Raw genomic sequence first — 22,512 nt, forward strand, 5'->3', positions numbered from 1 at the left:
TACAAAACATTCAATTTTTGTAGAGCCCTCTTATCTCCTGAAACTCAGAGCAATCCTGCTTTTTTATCACCGGGATGCGAGCCATCCTTTCTATTTATCGTTAGAAATTGCTGCTGCTTGATTAAGTGCAGCGAATGATGCATTCGCCTGAACATTAAACTTAAACTGACCTCTCCTTCTCCTTAAGTATTGTGCTTTTTCCTGCTGTGGGGCCACCATCAGCCCTCGCCCGGCCCGGCTGCGCCCCTGGTGTGCAGGTGATGGAGCAGGAGTGACCTGGGGGCTCAATAGAATGATGTGAATGTGTGAAGCATCTTGTGGCTCACGTGCATTTGGGAGAAAACTGCAGTCCTGCAGCAGCTGCCGCCCTCAGGCACAGGAGAACAGCAGGACTGGGCAGCTTGGAGCATTCCTGGAGCACCCATCTCCAGCCACCTTGCTCCACAGCCAGCTCCCAGAGGAGGAGGGACCTGCTCTTGGGTGTGCTTGAGCCTGTGGGGAGCAGCCTGCCCTTACCAGCCTTTCCCAGGGCCCCCCTTCCCACCAAATGCAATGCTCAAGGGCCAATTTTGCAATCAATCACTGTTTTTCCCCTAAAAAAGAAATCCCAGCAGGGTGTTACTCCCTGCTCTGCTGTGGCTTCTTTGCATGAAGGCAACCAGATGCCCTGCTGCTCTTGGCTACCAATTCCTGCACATAGGCAAACGATTTGGAAAGGTAGCTCTGGGATCCCAGGAGCAGCAGAGCTCTGTGCCTGCTGCCTGCAGTGCCCATCGCTGCCTTCCTGCATAACGCAGGGAACGAAGCTCACCCAAGGACCACGGCTGCCTTCCTTGGGCTCCTGCATTGTGCAGAGGATGCAGCTGCTGGAGGATGGAGCGGGGAAGCACCCCAGAAATGCCAGAAGCTTTCGGTAAAGAAAAAAACACTAAGATTTATAAGGATTTACAGGCTGGTGCTCCAGGTGGGATCCGAGCACCTTCTCCAGTATGTGGTGCTACCACCACGAGACGGTTTCAAGGGCCTGATCTTACAGATGCCTGAATAAATACCTTGGAATCGATATATAAAACCACAGTGTATATTTATCTATTTTTCAGGGGGAGTTGGAAGTAATTAGACGGCACTGTCTCTCAAGGCTGTCCTAGCTGTAATTCACACCCCGAGGTGGCCGGCCAAGGGGAGGAGGAATACAGCAAGGGACAGAATTGATGTGCTGCTCCCAGAAGCTTTGTCTTAATTAATTTCCAAAGCGCTTCATGTAGCTGAGCAGGGAGCTCCTTTGAAGTCTCCTCCACCTGCCACAGTCTGTGCTCTCGTGCTTGTGCCACCGTGGCCTGTGGGGCAGCAGGGTGAGGCCGGGAGCTGGGCCTGCTTCTTCAAGTCCCCAGGCTTTTTTGGTTAAAGTGTGCAGAAGCTGTTGCTGTTTTTAGACAAGGGGACTTTCCCCTGGCCAGAGGCCCCTTTGATGCCCACAGCGTGGCCAGGCATACTTTTCAGGGCTTTCCCTTTTCCCCTTTTATTGACTTTGTGCTTGTTGCTGCCAGGGGTCAGATAGGGCTTTGGCTGGACTTTGCCGCAAGTCCACCCGCCACGGGCACTAACGGGCTGACGCAGGGCCCTGCCCCTCAGATAAAAGCTGCCTGAGGACTGAGATTGCAGCCAGATTCGATGAGCGGTGGTGGGGCTGGGACAGGGTTGGGACAGCTCCAAAGCTTTTCCCAGATAAGCAGGTTTGTGAAGCTGAACTGTGTTTGCGGGAACCAGCAAGGTGGCAGTGGTAACAGCAGCTCCGCGCTGAATTAGGGGCAGCTTGGCTGACATGGAGAGACCCATCCCTGACGAGGAAACCGTGCCGGCCGACACGGAGCCTTCCAACACTGTCAAAATGCTGCACCTGGTTTTCCTCTCTACGTCCTGGGGAATGCAGATCTGGGTGACCTTCGTGGCTGGTAGGTTGCGGTCCGTGCACGTGCCGTGGCTTTCTGGCCCGAGGGAGGCCCAGGGGAGGGAGCTTTGCCCCAGGACCTAACTGCTCTGCCCTCCTGCAGGGTTTGTGATGAGCAGGCGTCTCCCTCGCCACACCTTTGGCTTCATCCAGCGAGAGCTCTTCCCTTACTACTTCCATATCAGCTCTGCTTGTGCCTTCCTCAACCTGACTCTGTTTGCCATGTACCACCCCAGCGAGCTGCTCAGCGACGAACAAACTACCCAGGTAGCCTCTCCTGCTTTAAAACGTGCGCTGGCTGTAGCCCAAATTCCTTCCTCTGTGTGGTCCCTCTCCATTTTGTTCCACTGAGGTTGGTTTGCAAATGACGATGAGGTCCACATATGGCTCTGGTTAAAAGAAACCAGTTAGCATCCAGATCGTTGCGAGCCTTGTGTGTGAGAGACTGGGGGAGAAATCTAATCCAACACACGTGCAAGATGTTCACAGCAGGTGTTGCTCTCCTACAGATCATCATCTTCTTCTTGTGCATCGCTGCATCTGTGCTGAACACACAGTGGTTCGGGCAGGTCACCTCGGACATCGTGGCAGACATGCACCTCATCGAGCGCAGCCACGGCCTCGGCCAGGAGGTCGGGCTCTTCAGCAGCAAGGCCTGCAGGCAGCTGCGCGCCTCCAACCTCAGCTACGGGCTGCTGGCCAGGCAGTTCACTCTCTACCATGCTCTGTCCTCCCTCTGCAACCTCTGCTGCATCGCGTGCAATGGCTGGAGCTTGTACTACTTGGCTGCCCATCTCTCTGCCCTGTGACAGCAGGACACCACAGGGTGAAGGGTGGCCAGTCAGAACCATCACACAGCCATCCTGCTGCCTTGCTGTAAACTAACTCTGAGCTTTGAAGATTAAATCTCAGCGTCCTTGGGTGGAGATACTGTGAACTCTTATTTGTGCTTGGTGCAGAAATTTAGGAATAGCAAAATGGAAATGCTTTCTTTAGAGCTGTCTGAATCCAGCTCTGAAGCGAGAAAAATCCTCCATGATCTTAGCAGTGGCGTTTAGGGCTGAACAGCTTTTTAATGTCCTGTGCATGAGATTTATCTAAAACTGCAGTGTATTTCTGCAGTCGCAGAGAGGGAAATGTTAGAATTACTTTTAATTAAATGCTGAAAGCTAACACAGAAGCACAGAAGATCCTATGTGGTGGCTGTACCAGTTTGTGTAATGGATAAGGTGATTATGTTTGGGTTTAGAATTAGTTTGTCATTCTCTTGTAGTATCTCACAAGGTGAGAAAAATTATTGTTTCATTTATTAGGCAGAAGCCAGTCTACTTAAAATAGACATGTTTATTTCTAGGTTATCCAGGACAATCAGTAAGGTAGCAAAAGGGTCAGTAAAACACACTGCTCTGAACAAAGAGCTCAGCTCTACCAGAGCCAAGTGGTGAAAGAGCAGCAGCTGCTTAATCCCAGGCAGGAATCTGACTGCATCCATCCTGCCGCAACAGGCAGGTGTCTCCCCAGACCATCGCTGTTAAACCCCAGCAACTACAGCCCAGCTCAAAGGAAATCAGTGATTTTTCACAGGTAAGCAAGAACATTCCCAGCTGCTGTTGCTTCAATGCAACCAGTGTTTGGCACTGCTTCAGTTTTATTTCAAGACCACATGCAGCCTTATCATAGAGGAGACCTTCTGAAAGCCAGCTGGATCTCTTTTTAAACAAATAATCCCCTCCTGTAAGCCCTTCATTCTCCTGTGCTGCTTTCCTAGAAGTTTCCCCATGTGCCAAGATTAGATCTTTCGTGAAGTGTGCAAGATACTTTTGTTCAAGCAGAAGTTCGCTGTCTCTACCTGGGATAACAAACAGCAGCCTCTTGCACAGGACTCCTCGTTTCATTCTTTCTCATTATAGTCGATGCACCTTCTTGCCAGAGAAGTACTTCTTAGAGAAAGGAGAATGCTTTACAAACGCCAAAACTGTTGGAGTCCCGGCCTTTACAAAATACCTGCAAAGATTAAAAGGAATCCTTTGGCTTCCTTGTACCTGGCCAAGTGTCATGCAAAGTGAGCGACATCACCCAGCTCAATGCAGAGTGACCTCCTAAAGGCTGACAACAAGTTGTCTGGCTGACTAGCAGAGCCAGTTGTAGCCAGGCCTACAAACATCCAAGGAGGAGCATTCATGAATCAACTCTTTTCCCAACAGCTACTTCTAATTAAAACAGCTGTTAATTCTCCCTCTGAAAGGAGGTTTCTCTTGCAACTGCCCGTACAGCCTGAAATCTGAGGGCTTACACATGGTGTTGGGTTTTATGGAGTGACAGTTCAGACACAGCCCACAGCAGCGGACCTAGAGCTCTGCTCCCACGGTGACAGACCAAGCCACTCGCACTGTGCAGCAGGCTTTCTCCAGCTAGCTACAAGACATGCAAGTTAACAGCAAAGGCTTTACAGTAACTTTTTGGCTGCAAAACCAGCGAATTCTTCTCTCTAATTAACTGCACAACACTTTAAAGCCAGTTTTAGAGTGAAACTGTGCTGCCTGCTGTGCTGGGGGCTGCTCACGCTGCATTATTAACAGAGAGTGCATTGTTAACCTCTCCTTATATGCTGCTTTTTTTTTTTTTAAAGTAGCACTGTGTAGATGGAACTTGAAACAGCCCTTTTGTGCTGCTGTTTGCGTGCAGCACAACTCCTCTTACAAACTCCACCCAGTCCTGGAAAGAGTAAGTCACAGTAAGTTCCACAGGTTTAGACCCTCCTCATTTAGCAATGCCAAGAATTAGGATGATTAAATCAGAGAACAAACTACACTTAAAGCCCAAAACTCATACTTTCTTGCCTTCATGCTCTCTCTGGACATGTACAGGTACAGCCTCACCTTTGATGCTGCAGCACTTGTAGCAATGTGTGTTCTGGGTTCACCTCATACATTTCTGCTCTTTCTTCATCTTCAAAATAGAGCTGAAAAAAATTAGGAGGATTATTAAATGCTTAAAATACAGGAAGGAAAACTACTAAACCATTTAAAGTCCAGTAAAAGCACACTGTATATTGACTAAAGGTTTATCAAACTTCTGTACTCGAACTAACTGTGTGTGTAACTAACTTCAGCAATGCAGAAACTGCTTTGTGTAAATTCCAACTCTTCCTTGTTTAAACTATCTTAGTTTCTTAAGGCAGTGGTAGAAGGAAGGCAAAATACACCGGCTGTTCCTGTGCTTTAAAGAGAAGCAATACAAATCTACGGGCTGCTTTTTAACAGGTGAAATGCAGCAATGGTATGAGCTAAACTGCACAGGTTTAAAGACATTTGAACAAAATAAGAGCAGATTTAAGAGATTAGAATCCAGCAACTGTGCCTTGGACTGTACATACACACAGAGCTACGATCCAAGTTTTTAACCTGGTAAAGTACACAGCCACTGTCCTTTTGGACCTGTCTGCTCACTGCAGTAACGGCTTGTGCTGCTGCCTGGCACATATGACACTGAAATGGAAAATGAAAAACAAACATCTGTATCCTTCAAGGTACAATTTCTGAAAAATCCTCCAAACCTGCTGCAGCCACAACCAAATGCATCTCACATGTGCTGACGCCTTAACAGACATATATGTGGTCTTGATGGGACTAAGTGTTTAAGCACCAACAGTTAGATCTGAAAATATTTTCTGATTTGTATTAAGCAACTTCACAACAACACGATTAAACTGGCAACCTACCAGCTTGATGGTCCAAATCTTAATTATCGTTACAAAGATGTGAATCTAAGCAGTATCTTTAAATAACTTCTAACAAATACAACATACGTAGAAGACAAAAGAACTTTCATTTTCATTAGTGAATTCTGTGTCCATGTCAGCACATCTGGAAAATGTCTGAGTTTATAAATGGACGTAGCTCTCCAAATCCTTATTTCACATCTGTATATGGTAAACGGGTAACAATGCCATTGCTCTCATACACTCAAAGCTGTTCAATATCACTCTAGGAAGAAAAAAAAAACCCACAACACAAAAACCCTGAAACAGAAAGTCAAACTTCTCACCTCAAGATTGCTGGGAAGGTATTTTCTTTCTAAATCCCAAGGAGGTAACTCGGCAAACATCACCATTAAATGATCAATAAACCTAAAAGCCAAAATACACTTGGTTAGCTTAGATGAAGTGTTCAGCTTCAATAATTTGTACAGCTGTATTTGAATGACAGTAAAAATACTTTCAAGTCTATCACCTAATTTGCTAATGTTACGTTTAGATCACTGATGGTTTCTTCCCTTCAAGCTCTTTGCTTTCGCAGTGAGACAAAGGCCCTGTTGTAACTCATGCTATTAATTGCAAACTCGAGCAATGCAACAGCAAGTTAACTTTTCATTTTCACATTGAAAAAGATGTCAAAATAAATACCCTGAATTTTGTCTAAAATTGATTTTCCTTCTATGTGGTCCCATTAGCACCACGGTTCATCAGATCAGAGCACTCAAAATACGCTTATGTGCCAGAGGGTTGTTTATTTTGGTATTTAAGAAGCACTGGTGACCAATTTGTTCTAAGAATCCATTTTCACTTCCTTTGGTCACAAAAAGGTGCAGTGAACACTACCATGTAAGAACCACAACTTAATAATCTGCCGGCACTGTATTTTAGGTCCTAAAGCTATTAGTAGATCTGAGGAATACACACCTCCCCACAAAACATAGTTACAAATTCCAGGTTTGTTTAATATTGCAAGATCAGAAATTGAAGTTAACATCAAGAAAAGTGGAATTCCCACCTTCCTTTGTATTCTGAAAGTTCTGCAGCACTTCCGTCAGATCTGCTGTAAGTCCTACAGAATCTATGGGGCCATCAATGGTTACAAGAGGTCCCTTTGGAAGCTTTATATAAGTTTAATCTTTCTTTTGAGAGTCCATATTTGGAGGCCTTCGAAGCAACACCTTAATGAACCTCTCAAATCCATCCCTGTGGATAGGTCACTGGTATTAACAACTGTCTAAGCTGCATTGCAAACCCCTTTAATCACACTGGCCACGGAGCTGTTGAAGCGGGTCCAGAGAAAGGCCTACAAGCACAGGCTGAGAGAGTTGGGATTGTTCAGCCTGGAGAAGAGAAGGCTGCGAGACCTTATAATGGTCTTCTAGTACTCAAAGGGGGCCTATAGGAAGGATGGGGACAGACTTTTTAGCAGATCCTGTTGCGACAGGACAAGGAGTAATGGTTTTAAACTAAGAGAAGGCAGATTTAGACTGGACGTAAGTAAGACATTTTTTACAATGAGGGTGGTGAAACACTGGAACAGGTTGTCCAGAGAGGTAGTGAAGGTCCTATCCCTGGAAACATTCAAGGCCAGGTTGGATGGCACTCTGAGCAACCCGATCTAGTTCAAGAAGTGATGATTCTAAATCACAGAGTAATTCAGGTATGCAAAAACAACAGAAGGTCACCTAGTGCAAGCCCCTACCTAAAAGAGGATCAGCTACGAGATTAGAAATCTGGAGCTACTTCATTAGCATGGCAGTGTTTCACTTGCTGGCTGTTCTCATCTACTCAAACTTCTCCTTTATGCAGGAATGCTGCTGGCAGTGCATTTACCTGGAGTTCTCATGAAAAGCTGCAATGAAGTCTGTCTGCTCATGCTCAGGGTACAGAAAGAGGACAGGCCAGTTCAGGTTGCCATCAGCATCTAAGTGCACCTTGGCCCTCACGGCATTGTCGGAGTGGAACCCATCTAAGGATATCTCAGCCAGGCCATCTGATATTTCCTCTTCCTCATTTGAAGGCTCAAAAATCAGCTTGATACCTCTTTCCTGGAGGGGAAGAAGGAAAGAAAAAAACCAACCAAAAACCAAACAGGTATGGCGGGGAGAGCAAAAAATTAACAGTCAATGAAAGGACAAATTGTGTCATTATTATTATTCATGAGTCAGCTCTTAAATATGCCATCAAAAGCCCTCCTACAGCATCACTCAGGTGACTGATCTTCCTGGTAGAATCTAGAACCTCAGCCAGACACGCCCAGTCTCCTCAGAAAATGGATGAGGAGAGGTGGGAATTCAGAGGAACTCGTGCTGAGAGAAGATCCTGAGAAAACATGGAGAAAGGAATGCATCCAAAATTCCAGGTTTTGGGACCTAGCAGCCATAACTTCAGAGCACAACTACATGCACCAGCTCCAGAGAACATCCACTATTTCAGAATACTGAAGAAAGCCTACTCTTTCCTTTGGAAAGACGATTGCATAAGAGGAGATATAGTAGCTTAAAATATTATAACACAACCGAAACATTTGCTGAGGAAGGAGAGGATCCGGGACTCATTCCTTCCTCCACCCTACTGGATGGTTATCTTCCATCCTTCCACTGAAGTAATGCCCAGGGGCAGCAAAGAAAGCAAGGTTCCCTGGGCCAGTGTGACGCTCCAGCCCAGCAGCCAGAGCACTCTCTCGGATGCTTAGTCAATCTCCTTACATTGCGTCTATATTTTGCACTAGCTGTTACCTGAAATATGGAAACTGAGAGCTGGGGCCACAGCTGTACAGATAAGGAGAATCATAATTTTAAGTCAATTTTTTAGCTCTAGCCCTCAAAAGCCTGTGTATAAGAAGAAGCTTTTAAGAGACAAACAAGCGAGCTCTTAAAAGAAATAAATAGAACCTCAACAAAACAAACCACACAATACCAAACGCCATCCTGACTCACCTTTATTGCTGCAAGCAAAATTTCCTTTTGACACTGCTCTTTCTTCTCCATCACCTTTGCCTTCCTTGCATCCCGCTCCTCAGCTCGCTACATGTAAGAAAGGTTGTACCATGGTCACACAGAGCAAGTCAATGCCCACCACTGCTCTACCCTGCCAATAAGTGGAGAAATCGGTTAAGAACTCCAGAAGGGTCCCCTCCATCTCTTTTCCCTTCACATCTCAACATCTCACACTATGCAGAACCACCGCGCTCTTCTGTTTGGGGATATACTACTACACAGAAACTTGTACAGAGCGCTCTTCGACAAAGGATCCCAAAGTGCTTCTTGACACAAAGTAGGCAACGAGCATTGTAGACACTAGATTGCCTCAATAATTACCTTTAATTTGTCGGCTTTGGCTCTCATTTCCACAAGCTTTTTCTCTTTTGGATCTATTTGCAAGCCCTCTTCACACCACGCTATTGCTTCAGAGAAATTCTTTAGCTCCATGTGACAGAGAGCTCCTGGAATGATTAAGATTTTAAATTTCTAGTATTGGAGTCAGTATACAACTACTAGACAAAGTGGAGGTAATAAAGATAGCAGTAGGCCTAGTGCTTTCAAGAAGTGTACACAGCAGCACATGCTACTGTCTTGTGGGGTCGTGTTCAATCACAGACTTCCAGCATGTCCATTCACCTGCAAAGAAACTCTAAAATATTTCAGTAGCTCTTGTATCCTTTGCTCATCAAGTCACAGAAATCAGCAGAATGACTCTAGAAGTGTCTATAACGAGCAAAATCTTATCATTCTAATCAGCATATCAGTATTTGTCTCATAAGGAACAATAAAGTGGGCATTTCCATGGCATGAGAAATGTTGGGGTGGGATGGGGTGGGCAGGGAAACAAATCCCAATTGCAGAAAACAGCAAAATTTATGCTGTGCTCCACAGAACCAGGTCCAGTGCCTCTTTGACAGATAGAGAGCCTGGAGAGCAAAGAGCAAAAAGACAGTATTTTGACTGAAAATGCAAAGCAAAAGGCAGAGATGTGTTTTGTGGAGAAACAACAAAAACAAAACAGGAGGAAAAAAACTTATACAGTTTTCTGAAAGGAATACTGTCTGGAAACAAAGCATGATGCATACTGAGAGAAATTTAAGGTTTATAAATACTGTTATTTAACACACAGAAACACACAGTCAAACAAAACAATGTCTAACAACAGCCTGTTCCAGGGCTTGTAACAATAACAGCACTATAAGTAAAACTAACACATGCAAAGTTGTTTGGAAACAATGTTCCTTGTACTCCATGGCAGTAATGTGCGATGTAACTCTTACCTCTTATGATTGCTTTGAGATGGGTGGGCTTCAGCTTTTTTGCTTGGATGACATCATTGAGAGCAGAACGATAATTACCTGTAAGGCAAGCAACATGCTCAGAATCTTTCATTGATATTTAAAATCTAAGCAGATCCTAAACTGCAATATGGAGACTGTAATTCACTGTTTCAACAATCAGTGTGAAGCAAGTGGAGGAAGAAAGAGCAATTTAAGAGCAAGAAGTCAAAGGACAGGAATCAATCATACAGGTCAGAGATAAATAACATGAGTGTGAGAAAACCATCTCCCAGCTGCAACACGCCACAGCATTAATAGGCCAAGAGCACCTTCCCTCCCGTGTGGATGCTGCTGGTAGGATGGGTGGTAGCTTGAGGAGGATACAGCCAGGAAAGAGTGATAGAATGTGTTGCTTCCACAGAGGCCAGGATATCCCTCTAGTTCAAATCACCCTGCCAATCTATTCAGCATCAAAACCCACTGGCTTTGGTCTCTCCTGGAGCCAAGGCTTGAGCAGTGATAGCTGCAATGAGCAAAGCACAAACCCTGCAGGCAGTCAGGCTCTGAAGGGAGCCAGGTCTTTGGGGTCCAAGGCATTTTTCTCATAAATAAACCACTTTGTTTGTTGTATCACAAAAAAAAAAAAAGTAAAGAAAAAGAAAACTGTGAAAGAGAAGAAAAACTCTGGACCACAGAGCCCCAGTCCTACCCAAGGCAGGACGACCATGTGCATTACCCAGGTGAAACTGTGCAGCCGCCCGGTTTGTGTGCAGCACAGCATTCAGCTCCAGGTCCTGGCATTTCTTCCTCAGCCCCTCACTGTAGGCGATGACAGCTCTTTTGTAGTCCCTCTCCTTGAAGTACGCATTACCTTCGTTTCGGTACATCCCAGCCAGCTCTGTGGGGATGGCAGGGGATGAGTCCTGAGCTGGGGTTGCGGGGAGTGGAATGGCAAGAGATGGGTCCTGAGCTAGGGTTGGGGGGACGGGAATGATGAGAGGAGGATCCTGAGCTAGGGTTGGGGGACTGGAATGGTGAGAGATGAGTCCTGAGCTAGGGTGGGGGGACGGGAACAGTGAGAAATGGTGGGTGTGGGGAGTGGAATGGTGAGAGACAGGTCCTGACCTGAGGCTGGGGGACGGGAATGGTGAGAGATGGGTCCTCAGCTGGGGCTGGGGGACTGGAATAGTGAGACATGGGTCCTGAGCTGGGGTTGGGAGAGTGGAATGGTGAGAGACGGGTCCTGAGCTGGGGTTCTGGGGATGGGAACGGTGAGAAATGGGGTGTGTGGAGAGTGGAATAGTGAGAGATGGGTCCTGTGCTGGGGTAAGGGGGACGGGAATGATGAGAGGTGGGTCCTGAGCTGGGGTTGGGGGACAGGAATGGTGAGAGATGGGTCCTGACTGGGGGTTGGGGGTACACGAACACTGAGAGACGGGTCCTGAGCTGGGGTTGAGGGACAGGAATGGTGAGAGACGGGTCCTGAGCTGGGGTTGGGAGAGTGGAAGGGTGAGAGATGGGTCCTGAGCTGGGGTTAGGGGGACGGGAATGATGAGAGGAGGGTCCTGAGCTGGGTTTGAGGGACAGGAATGGTGAGAGATGCGCCCTGAGCCGGGGCTGGGGACACGGGCGGTGGGGGCCGGGGCCGGGCCCTGAGCCGGGGCGGCGGGGCCGGGCGCGGTGAGGGAAGGGGTCGGTGGGGCCGGGGCCGCCCACCCGCGGGGTCCCGCTCCTCGTCGAAGAGCAGCGACTGCAGACACGCCAGGTCCGGCTGCCGCGCCGCGTCGATCTCGTCCGGGCAGCGCTTCATGAACATGGGGATGGACTCCAGCTCCTGCGGGCGGACACGCGACGCTCAGACCGGCCCGGTTCGGTTGAGCCCATCTCACCCGGCCCGGCCCCCTCACCTTTCACCCCTCACCTCCTCCCAGGTGTCGGGGTGCAGCGCCCCCCGGTACCCCGCGCCGACCCCGCCGCGCTCCGCCATGGCCGCCGCTCCGCCCCGCGCCGGGAACAGCGCCCCCAGCGGCGGGAACAGCGCCCCCAGCGGCGGGAACAGCGCCCCCAGCGGCGGCATCAGCGCCCCCAGCGGCGGAAACAGCGCCCCGGGAACAGCGCCCCCAGCGGCGGCCACAGCGCCCCCAGCGGCGGCATCAGCGCCCCCAGCGGCGGCCACAGCGCCCCCAGCGGCGGCCACAGCGCCCCCAGCGGCGGCGGGGCCGGGCACCCCCTGTGAGGCAGAGGGCGGGCTGGGTTGGGAGGGACCCTGAAGATCATCCAGTTCCAGCCCCCCTGCCAAGGGCAGGGACACCTCCCACAGCCCAGGCTGCCCAAGGCCCAGCCAACCTGGCCTTGAAGCCCTCCAGGGATGGGGCAGCCACAGCTTCCCTGGGCAACCTGGGCCGGTGCCTCAGCACCCTCATGGGGAAGAAATTCTTCCTTATGCCTAGGCTAAATCTGCCCCTCTCCAGTTGATAGACATTCCTCCTCGTCCTATGACGACCAGCCTTCGTGAACAGCCCCTCCCCAGCTCTCCCGCAGGTCCCCTTCAGGTGCTGGAAGGTCGCTATAAGATCTCGGAGCCTTCTCTTCTCCAGGCTGAACAACCCCAACTCCCTCAGTCTGTCCTCATATGGGAGGTGCTCCAATCCTCCGATCATCCTTGTAGTCCTCCTCTGGACCTGTTCCAACAGTTCCATAACCTTCTTATGCTGAGGATTCCAGAACTGGACACAGTACTCCAGATGAGGTCTCACAAGAGAGTAATAGAGGTGCAGAATCACCTCCCTCAACCTGCTGGCCACGCTGCTTTTGATGCAGCCCAGAATGTAGTTGGCCTTCTGGGCTGCAAGCGCACACTGATGGCTCATGTTGAGCTTCTTATCAACATGCACCCTCAAGTCCTCCTCTGCAGGGCAGCTCTCAATCACATCATCCCCCATCGTGTACTGAAATTGGGGATTGCCCCTACCCAGGCGTAGGACTTGGCCCTGTTGAATCTCATGAGGTTCTCGCAGGCCCACTTCTCCAGCCTGCCCAGGTCCCTCTGGATGACATCTCATCCTTCTGGTGTGATCCAAGCACTGGAGCACCTCCTGTACAGCACAAGCTGGGAGAGCCAGGGTTGTTCAGCTTGAAGAAGAGAAAGCTCCAGGGAGACCTTAGAGCAGCTTCCAGCACTGACAGGGGCTCCAGGAAATCTGGGGAGGGGCTTGTGATCAGAGGGTGCAGGGACAGGACAAGGGTGACAGTTTTAAGCCGAAAGATGGGATGCTTAAATGAGATACTAGGAAGAAATGTTTTCCTGTGAGGGTGTTGAGGCGCTGGCACAGGTTGCCCAGAGAAGTCGTGGCTGCCCCACCCCTGGTTCAAGGCTGGGTTGGATGGGGCTTTGAGCAACCTGATCCAGTGGGAGGTATCCCTGCCTGTGGCAGCAGGGTGGAATGAGACAGTCTTTAAGGTCCCTTTCAACACAAGCCGTTCTATGATTGTATGGCATGAGAAACATGAGGAAAAACTTCTTTACTGTGAGGGTGACAGAGCACTGGAACAGGCTGCCCAGGGAGGCTGTGGAGTCTTCCTCTCTGGAGATATTCAAAACCCACCTGGACATGTGCAATGTGCTCTAGGGGAGCTGGACTGGATGAGCTCCAGAGGTCCCTTCCAATCCCGACCAACCTGTGATTCTGTGACGTGGCGATCCCCTCAGCTCTGGGACAGTGTCACTATGGCCCATTAGGAACAACATTGCCTGGACACTTTTGCCTCCTGGCTTCACACATCCCCACATTTCACGTTTCCTTGCTAGGTGTTTTTTGCAAACACTTTCCACCACCCCAAGGCTGCATTCCCCAAACCACACCATCACCACACAAGCCCAGCAGATCCCAGGCTCTCACCAGCCAGACTGACCTGTAGGACTGGGATACAGATGCCTGACACCTTTCTTCACTTCAGTTCCTGCAAATCTGCAGCGCTATGGCATTTTTCAAGGTGAAGGTGACCCTGGAGTTCACCCTTATGCTTTAATTAAGATTAACCTCCACCTTCAAGGAACCTGGGCGTCTCCAAAGAGAAGATACAAGCGGAGGAAAGGCACCTTCCTTCCTCTCCTTAAAATCTCTCAAGCTGAGAACTTGGCACCTGAAAATAGCAAGGGAAGCCCTCCTGTCCCCAGTACTTCAGCTGTTGTGTGTGCTTAACGCAGGTCATCGCTGGCGCCTCTGCCATGGGCAGGCAGTGAGGTGCTGACCCCGCCAGTGCTCCCACAGCTGCACCAAGCCACAGCAACCACTAAAAGCGGCTCACGGGGGCCTCTAGCCAGAGGGAGAAATGCCGCCACCCCCACAGGGGAACGTGGGCTGACTCCAGCTCACCCCCACCATAGCTGCAAGACACCCGGCTGCGACCTGAGCTGGATCTGGCTCTGCCAACAATCTGCACATCCTGGAGAGGCAACTGGGGCTGTTCAGATACGCTTAGGGCAACAAGGATGAGAGACTAAGTTACACAGAGTTTAAGAGACTTGCACTTTACTCAGCAACTCAATAACACCTTCCTTGGTGAGGAACAAAACCTCACCAGCATTCTGATCCCAGACCTCGAAGACTGGGGGGTCCTCACAAACCCTCTTCCCAGCTACAATCACATAGGGATAACCCAGCTTGTTGGCATCCTTTAATCTTTTGCCAATGGTCAGCTGCGTTCGGTCATCCAGCACCGAGTCACCAGCGAGGTGGGGCTGTGCTTCAGCGAGGTCGTCGTACAGCTGCTCCAGCAGCACCGCTCCCTCTTCCCCCTCCTCCTTGCTGCCTCTCTTGGGGGGAACGAAGCAGAGCTGGTAGGGTGCGATGAGGCGAGGCCAACGGATGCTGTCCTCCGAAGAGAGCACTTCAATGGAGGCCGCAAGGATGCGACTGACACCCAGGCCGTAGCAACCCATTTCTGCCAGCTGGGGTTTGTTCTCAGGTGAGTAAAAGACAGCTTTGAAGACAGAGGAGTACTTGGTGCCCAGGTAAAACGTGTGTCCCACTTCGATCCCCCTGGTCTGGGTGAGTTTTTCCCCACAGGTAGGGCAAGAAGTTTGTTCCCCGTTTAGTGTTTCCACATTGGCCGCAAAATGTCCCGCCGGGCAGAGCACCAGCCTGTCCTCACCGATGTCTGCTGGGAGTTGGAATTCATGGGACATGGTCCCACCGATACTGCCCGTGGCCGCTCGCACTTTGACGAAAGAAAGACCCAGGCGGTCGAAGAGGCTGCAGTAGGCATTGCAGACCAAGTCGTAGGTCTGCCGAGCCGCCTCTTCGGAGGCATCGAACGTGTACATGTCCTTCATGTAGAACTCTCGGCTGCGCAGCAAGCCGAACCGGGGCTTGGGCTCGTCCCGGAATTTTCTGGTTACCTGGTAGAGGCGCAGTGGGAGCTGCTTGTAGGAGAGGTTGCTCTGAGCGGCCACCAGCTCTGTCACGGCCTCCTCGTGCGTGGGACCCAGGCAGTAGCCCTTGCTGTGCCGATCCTCCAGCCGGAAAAGCTCCGGCCCCATCTGCTCCCAGCGCCCGCTGGCGCACCACAGCTCCGCCGAGCTCAGGCTGGGCATGTTCAGCTTCTGTCCCCCCACAGCCTGCATCTCCTCGTCCATCGCCCGGACGAGCTTCTCCACAGCTCGCACGGCGGGCGGCAGGTAGCTGTAGCAGCCGGGGCTGGCGGGGCGGATGAGACCCGCCTGCAGCATCAGCCTGTGGCTGCGGCAGCCGGGCTCGCCCTCCCAGCCCGCCTCGACGCCCGCCTGCAGGTTGAGGGGCTGGAAAAGCTGCGAGAGCAGCACCCGCCGCCTCGCCCGCCCGGGGGGGCCGTGCCGGAGCCTGCAGCCCGGCCGCGGGGCCCGCAGCCAACGGCCGCCCCGCAGCGTGGCCATGGCGGGGCGAACTCCACGCACACGTGTGCACACCTGCCCCCGGCACACGCCTGCGCCCAGGTACACGCGTGCCCCTGTGTGCACACCCGTGCGCACACCTGCTCACCCGCACCCCCGTACACACGTTCCCCTGCCTGCACACCCGTGCGCACCCCCGCACCCCGATCCACGCGTGTCCCTGCGCACACCCGCGTGCGCACACCCGCCGCGGACACGCGCACCGCCCGCCGCCCCCAGCCAATGGGAAGCCCACGCTCCGTCCCGTCCCACGCTCCCACGCCCCGGGCGGGCGCTGCCGGCGCGACTCTATGGTTCCGCCGGCGCGGGGAGTGCGACCCCTGCCGGGCAGGCGGAACCCGCTACCCCTTCCCCGCGGGGCGTGGGAGCCGGGGGGTGCGTATCCGGGGGGGCACGAGTGGGGCCTGGGGCTGAGGGCGGGCACCCCAAGGTCTCTGGCTGAGGAGAAGGGGCACCCCAGGGTCTCTGGCTGAGGAGAGGGCACCCCAGGGTCTCTGGGTGAGCAGAAGGGGCCCCTCAGGGTCTCTGGCTGAGGAGGGGGCACCCCAGGGTCTCTGGGTGAGGAGAAGGGGCCCCTCAGGGTCTCTGGCTGAGGAGGGGGCATCCCAAGGTCTCTGGCTGAGGAGACGGGGCACCCCAGGGTCTCTGGATGAGGTAGAGGTCCCTGCCGCCTGCCTGGAGTGGAGATTCAGAGGGGTCCTCCGCAGGCAAGACAGCCGTGGGGTGGGGGTAGCGGTTGTGGGTCACTGCCCATGCTAGGGGCAGCAGAGTAACAGGGTTCTTCCAGGGCCAACACCACAAGAGATTTGTGTGTTGCTTTTTTTAATTAACAAGGTTCTAGAAAACTGAGAAGGTCCCGATAGCTTATGAGAGACACAGCCGCTCTGCAGAGCCTGTTGCCACCCACACAGCTCCGAGGGACAACCACCCAGTTCAAACTGCACTTGGAAGAAACAAACTCCATCATCTCAAACAGTGACTTCACCAGCTCCATCCTCAATGGGTGATCATGGCTTTGCAGAGCCACATCACCTCTGGCGTGCAGTTGCAGCAGAAAGCCCTCAGACCTTCTGCAGACGCTGCCGTGGAACTTCTGCTCAGCTTTCTTAGCCCACTGCTCTACCTCCTGCATTAGTGTTTCTGTCTTCAGCTTCTTCTGACCTGAGAGCTGGAGCAAGCTCTCAGTGGAGCACGTGTTGTACAGTTCAGTGGCCTGCTTGATGGTGAGTGTTTCCTGGCTTTTAAGCCACTGAAGAGCTGCACTTCGGGTACGGTATCATTCAGGTCAAACTCCATGGCTTTGTCCAGGAATTTCATCCACCAGGAACAGTTCTGGTGTAACATTCGTGCACATGTAATAGTAAAAAATAGTAAGTAGAGAACGGGCAGGACAAAATGGGGCTGTCAGGATAGAAGAGACACCAATGGTTGCTTCTGAGGATGACGTTCCCCATGGGGTCTGGGGAGAGGAGTAACTGGGTGTGACTGACCCGCTCTCAGCACCATGTCCATAGTGTATGTGTGGGGCTGGAGTCCTGCTCCCATCCTTGGGTCTAATGGCTCCAGGTGGCTCTTTGCTCCCATAAGCTCTCTGAATTCCCTCACAACTAAGGCTGATGTTAACCATAGCAATTCCTCTGTTCCCTGTTCCTGCCTTTAGCCCTGCTGCACCCCTCCACCTCCCTTGCCCCTACTTAGAGCTGAGCCCAGCAGGAGGGAGGGGCAGCCCAAGGCCAGCACCCCCATTCTTTGTGGTGTAACTGCAAGGCTGAGATCCAATGAAAAGCTGGGGACACTGCAAGGAGCTCCCTGGGGCTTCTGGGTTAAGATGGACCATGTTTGCCCTCAGGCACTGACAAATGTTGAGGACGCTTTTGAGGTTATTTTTGGCACGTGTGAGCTTTCTCCTGTCAGATACTGGACCCTGTCGCCTCTTGGCACATTCTAGATCATGCAGATACACCTTTGTGTGGATCTGGAGACCAGAGAAAACTCACCAGCTTGAGTCCAGTTGCAGGATGGATGATGCATCAGGTCAGCTCCTTGGCCATGCCGAGCTACACCAGAGAGCCAGGCCAGCTTGCCCAGCACAGGCAAACCAGTCCACAAAACATGACCCTACGATTAGCAGTACCAGGAAAGGTGGTGCAAGCCCCTGAGCTCTTGCTCATCCTATTGACCTTGGCTATAAATTTGGTTCTTGCTGATCACGGGGTCCTTGATAGCAGCTAGGCCCTTCCTCGCTGCCTTCCAGGCTCAGGCACACCCCAATATGTTTAGAGATTGAACCACTTGGCCATAGGAGTGAGCCTGACAAGAGGCTGAGAAATCAAAAGCGTTTTTCTTACGTTATTTCAGCTTTCTCTAGTCAAACCTGGCAGACAGACATTGTCTGGCACCAAGTGACCAACTCCATGCTGCATTTTTCAGGCTCCTGCCTCTAGCTCAAAGGAAATTAAACACCTCTGAAAAGCATTTGTGAGCACATATTAAAGTCCTCCACTAGAGGAGGTTTCACTTCACTGAGCCTTATTTTATGAGAAGTTAAAATCTTGTTTAAATAGAAGGAGGTAAGAATGAGTCCTTATTTTATTTAAAAATTGGATTTGAAGTAGTGTCTGTGATTCTCCTTCAATGGGAAATACTCATGTGCACCCCTGTTTGTAGGGGTCTGGAAATGGGCAAAATCAAGGGACTGAATGGTACATTTGTGATGCTCCTGCATGATTTAAGACTATTGAAGTTATTAAATAGTTGTGCTGATTCTGCTAAGTGACTCAGCATCCTGTAAAACTGCCTAGAGGGACCTAGGGAAGTCCCTGAGCAGCTCAATGCCAGAGGCAGGATCTGGCCCAGTTTTCCTGGCTGCCAGGCGGCAATTCCACTCCCAGACCAGCCTTCACCAGTTTTGTCAGGCAATTACTTCTCCCTGTGTGTTCCTCACCACAATTAAACAAGCAATGCAAACCCTGTCTGGGAGAAGCGTGGTGGCTGTTTTGGAGGCAGGAGGAGCAGGACAGGTCCCTGTGGGAGCCCCCTGAGCTCCCAGGCTGCTGTGCTGGCCCCACAGAGACCTGCCAGTGCTGGGGAGCAGCTTGCCTGCCAGCTGAGCTGTGGGTCGTGCAGGACATCCAGTGCCATATTGCATATCCCTTTGGCCATCTCCTGCTTGACCAGGGAGTGGGAGAGTTTCGCCAGGCAGTTCAGGACAGCAGAGTTCTTTTTCTCAATTTCTATTGCCTGTTTGAGCCATAGAAGTGAAATATGCATCTGTCAGTGACTTATTGCCTGCTGTGCTGATCAAAGGGACAAAACCATCTTGGATTGATTCACCAGAGCGGTGTTTTAACCGGGAGGGTTTAAGGCTGTACAAGAGAGACAGTCTGTGGGGAGAGCTGATATCGTTTATTAAATCAACAGACAGCCCTGAATGCAGGGCTACGCTTGGGGGTTATGTGCCTGAAAGCATGCCTGCGCTCCTTATTTTTTCCAGCTGTGCTGAGGGAATCTAATAAAGGTACTGCTGTCCCTGGAGCCTTTCACCGAACTGCTCGCCTGCTGTTTTGCCAGGGATTGATTTATGCCACTGGGGCCAAACACATGGCCTGGGAGGACCAAGCTCTGTATATGACAGGGCTGAGGTATTTGCTCCTATTTGGAGCTGCAGCATGGCCTGTCACCATTCTTGTCCATTGGGGGGTGTGTGTGTACACTTCCTTTGATCTTTCTTTTCTGGTTTCCATACCTATAGAAGTCCTTCTTGTTATTCTTTGCATCCCCTGCCAAGTTCAGCTCCAGCTGCACCTAAGCCATCCTGACCCCATCCCTACACAACCAGGCAGTGTCCCTGTACACTTCCCAGCTTACCCATTCCTTCTTGCACTGCTGTGCAGTTCCCTCTTGCTCTTGAGTTTGACCAGTAGGTCTCACCTCAGCCACGCTGCTCTCCTCCCTTCCCTGCCTGATTTCCTACATCTGGGGACCGAGAGCTCTTATGCTCTATGGGAAGCTTCCTTAAAGTCTGCCAGCTCTGTTCTGCTCCCTTGTCCCTGCTGACTGACTCCTTGAACAGCTGGAAGTTTGCTTTCCTAAAATTTAGGGTCCTGACTATACTCCTCGCCTGTCCCATGTCCCTCAGGACTGTGAACTCCACCAGTGTGTGATCGTTGCAGCCCAGGCTGCCAAGATAACAAGGCTCACTTCCACTGCAAAGGGCTTTGAAATCACTAGCGTGCAAACCCTGTGAAGCAGTTAGGAACTACACTAATGAGAGACCTCAGGACAGCCCTCCGCTCTCACCTTTGCTTGTGGCCAAGATTAGCAAACTGCTGCGGTGGCACCATGGGCTGACAGCTCTGCAAAGATCTTCCTTGATCTCCAGAGTGTAGTTAGAAATAGGTCTTGGCTGAATATAACTCATCAGCTTTCAGCGGGGCAGCCAGAAGTTAGCTCTCCTGTGATGGAGAAAGCACAATGAACTCACTTTCAATATTGCCCAGCTGTGTTAATTTTGCACTTGCAGTGGGAATAGAAAAGAAATCTGAATGGACATGGAATTCAAACGCAGCTCGCTGATCAAATGGCACTAGCTCCAAAATCACTTTTCAAGCTACAGATGTTCTTTCTAGGCAATAGCCAGGCTTTTAAGAGCTCTGTTCATCTCCATGCTTATTAAGACTAATGAGATTAATCCAGCCAATATGAGCCCACTGAATTGCATCCTCTTTCTACAGCGAGCAGCAAAAGCTTGTTGCTACAAACAACTGGAATGATTTGATTTCTGCTCCACCTTGTCCAGATACCTCAGAAGAACTCACTGCTGTTTTCCAGACATAAGATGGCGCTCGGAAGCCCAAGTCAGTGAGTGAACAGCAGATACACCCGCTGATCAGATGAGGTAGATGAAGATACAGTGTGCTGGCACACGAATCAAGGGATAGGAAGCAACTCAAGCCTTATTTTGTAGTAATAAAACACTCCTAGACAATCAGTAATCTAACTTTTCTATTGAGTACTATTTCCACCTTGGCGTTTATAAAAGTGACACACTTAAGAAGAGGATGCCAGCTACTGAAAGTCCTCCAGAGGAAGATCTGCTGGCATGTGCAGCCCATTTAGTGTTAAACACCTCCTTTCAAACGACGCTACATAAAGAAGTTGCACACACCTGTTATGTGCACAATGGTGTCAGCACAGCCAAACACCCCCAGGCCCACCAGTACAACTCAGAGGAGAGGTCTGAGAAGGCAGGACTACAGCAAAGCCGTCAGGCTTCAGCCACTGCCTGCATACCTGTCCCGTGCCGTTTTAACGTGCGAGGATCTTCGCTGCAAGCTGTAGCATATGGCTGCACTTGAAATAACAGTGCAAATGTTTATAAGCAGCTTAGAGGGAATTTAGAGACATTGCTTCAAATTTTGTAGGATATTAAAACTTAGAGGCAATGGAGAAAGTGACATGGAGAGAGCTGTGTCAGTGGTAACACAGGAAGGCCACAGAAATATACTGCGAGTACATGGGTTCTCTTAGAGTTAGACTTTATGAAGTCTCTTAGAATCATAGAATAACCAGGTTGGAAAAGACCCACTGGATCATCGAGTCCAACACTCTTACTAGTGTTTAGACCAGACTGTAGTAATTAAATCTATGTGTAATTACATGTTAGTTGCACCCGATTAAGAATGGTAATTAACCTGCAATTATCCTTCAGGAGTAGATAATTGAACACAGGTAAAGCTGCAGTGATTTAAAGTCTCTGAAGGGAAACGCCTAAGCAGCAATGTGGGTGAGTGTAAGCTAAGGAAATTCTGCAGGGGTAACAAAAGATGATTGTGAAAGGCAGCTCTAATCAGCACCAATAAAGAATATGATGGGAAGGGCCACAGAGCTGTGGTTTCAGTGAGGTTGAGACATTTGGCAGCCTGGATTTCAGGAGAACGCCCAGGAGCTTCTCTCTAGGCAGAGAGCACTGGAAGAGGATGCAGAGCTGTGACCAAGGGAGAGGGAGGAGCACCCCTGACTAAACCTACAGAGGGGCTGTGAAGGCATTTTTCATGGTAGCAAGTGTGGATGTGAAACTCCTCTTGCTGAACAGGGCACTGAATCTTCATCATCACTTCTGTGGTTGATCATTCAAACTAGAGATTAGTTCTACTAGCATGAAGTAAGAAGAAATGAAGCAGCTATCCATTTCTATACCTGTGGCACCTAAATGTAAAATGGGGTTTCGTCCTCGTTGGACAAAACATCACAGGGAAAGAATGAGGTGAGAGGAAAAGATCAGGATTAATTGGCATCATGAGGCTCCGTGAAATTAGCGGGAAATAACTGAAGGGTTAAGGCTCAGCTGTAGGGTGTTTATTTAGTATGGGTGTTTCTTTAGTATGGGTGTGTCTTGGGACAGAGATAAGTGCAGAATGCAGACTTCAAGGACTCTTCTTCAAAGCCGTCTGCAGCACTAGGCTCCTCATCTCCCAACAGCCCTCCAAGCATCTGGTCTCTTACCCAGATAGCTTTTCTTAGTCATCAACCATTTGTAACAATACAACAAGCATCCGAAATGCTAAACACAGCTGCTGAAAAGTAAGTAGTCATTCATTAAGAGACACCAC

At 50.5% G+C, this 22,512-nt stretch overlaps 3 protein-coding genes across 3 annotated transcripts; 1 reads left to right on the forward strand and 2 right to left on the reverse strand.

The window, feature by feature from the left end:
• The first annotated feature begins 1,656 nt into the window (after positions 1-1,656).
• TMEM205 (transmembrane protein 205) lies at positions 1,657-3,059 on the forward strand. Its single transcript, XM_069861940.1, has 3 exons — positions 1,657-1,952; positions 2,052-2,215; positions 2,458-3,059. The coding sequence occupies exons 1-3, from the start codon at positions 1,823-1,825 to the stop codon at positions 2,755-2,757; spliced, it is 594 nt and encodes a 197-aa protein (XP_069718041.1). The 5' UTR covers positions 1,657-1,822; the 3' UTR covers positions 2,758-3,059.
• Positions 3,059-11,974, reverse strand: TTC4 (tetratricopeptide repeat domain 4). The gene is made up of 10 exons (XM_069861930.1): positions 11,891-11,974; positions 11,686-11,803; positions 10,706-10,867; positions 9,970-10,047; positions 9,026-9,150; positions 8,645-8,731; positions 7,539-7,753; positions 5,996-6,077; positions 4,828-4,910; positions 3,059-3,952 (listed from the first exon to the last, which is right to left on the reverse strand). Exons 1-10 carry the CDS (start codon positions 11,954-11,956, stop codon positions 3,853-3,855), a joined length of 1,116 nt encoding a protein of 371 aa, XP_069718031.1. The 5' UTR covers positions 11,957-11,974; the 3' UTR covers positions 3,059-3,852.
• Positions 11,975-14,485: 2,511 nt separating this feature from the next.
• On the reverse strand, positions 14,486-15,883 carry PARS2 (prolyl-tRNA synthetase 2, mitochondrial). Its single transcript, XM_069863092.1, has one exon. The coding sequence runs from the start codon at positions 15,881-15,883 to the stop codon at positions 14,486-14,488; it is 1,398 nt and encodes a 465-aa protein (XP_069719193.1).
• Between the last annotated feature and the right edge of the window lie 6,629 nt (positions 15,884-22,512).

Source organism: Phaenicophaeus curvirostris, chromosome 8, assembly GCF_032191515.1.
Source record: "Phaenicophaeus curvirostris isolate KB17595 chromosome 8, BPBGC_Pcur_1.0, whole genome shotgun sequence".
In the NCBI taxonomy this organism is placed as follows: Eukaryota; Metazoa; Chordata; class Aves; order Cuculiformes; family Cuculidae; genus Phaenicophaeus; species Phaenicophaeus curvirostris.

What these genes read in the sequence shown, in the direction of transcription:
- TTC4 (XM_069861930.1), bottom strand. Translation starts at nt 11,956, where the DNA reads ATGGCGGAGCGCGGCGGGGTCGGCGCGGGGTACCGGGGGGCGCTGCAC. An exon ending in CCAAAGCCGACAAATTAAAG is followed by an intron (nt 8,732 to 9,025) that starts GTAATTATTGAG and finishes TCTTACATGTAG; the next exon opens with CGAGCTGAGGAGCGGGATGC. An exon ending in TTTTGCTTGCAGCAATAAAG is followed by an intron (nt 7,754 to 8,644) that starts GTGAGTCAGGAT and finishes CTTCCCCTCCAG; the next exon opens with GAAAGAGGTATCAAGCTGAT.
- PARS2 (XM_069863092.1), bottom strand. Translation starts at nt 15,883, where the DNA reads ATGGCCACGCTGCGGGGCGGCCGTTGGCTGCGGGCCCCGCGGCCGGGC.
- TMEM205 (XM_069861940.1), top strand. Translation starts at nt 1,823, where the DNA reads ATGGAGAGACCCATCCCTGACGAGGAAACCGTGCCGGCCGACACGGAG. An exon ending in CTGGGTGACCTTCGTGGCTG is followed by an intron (nt 1,953 to 2,051) that starts GTAGGTTGCGGT and finishes GCCCTCCTGCAG; the next exon opens with GGTTTGTGATGAGCAGGCGT. An exon ending in GCGACGAACAAACTACCCAG is followed by an intron (nt 2,216 to 2,457) that starts GTAGCCTCTCCT and finishes GCTCTCCTACAG; the next exon opens with ATCATCATCTTCTTCTTGTG.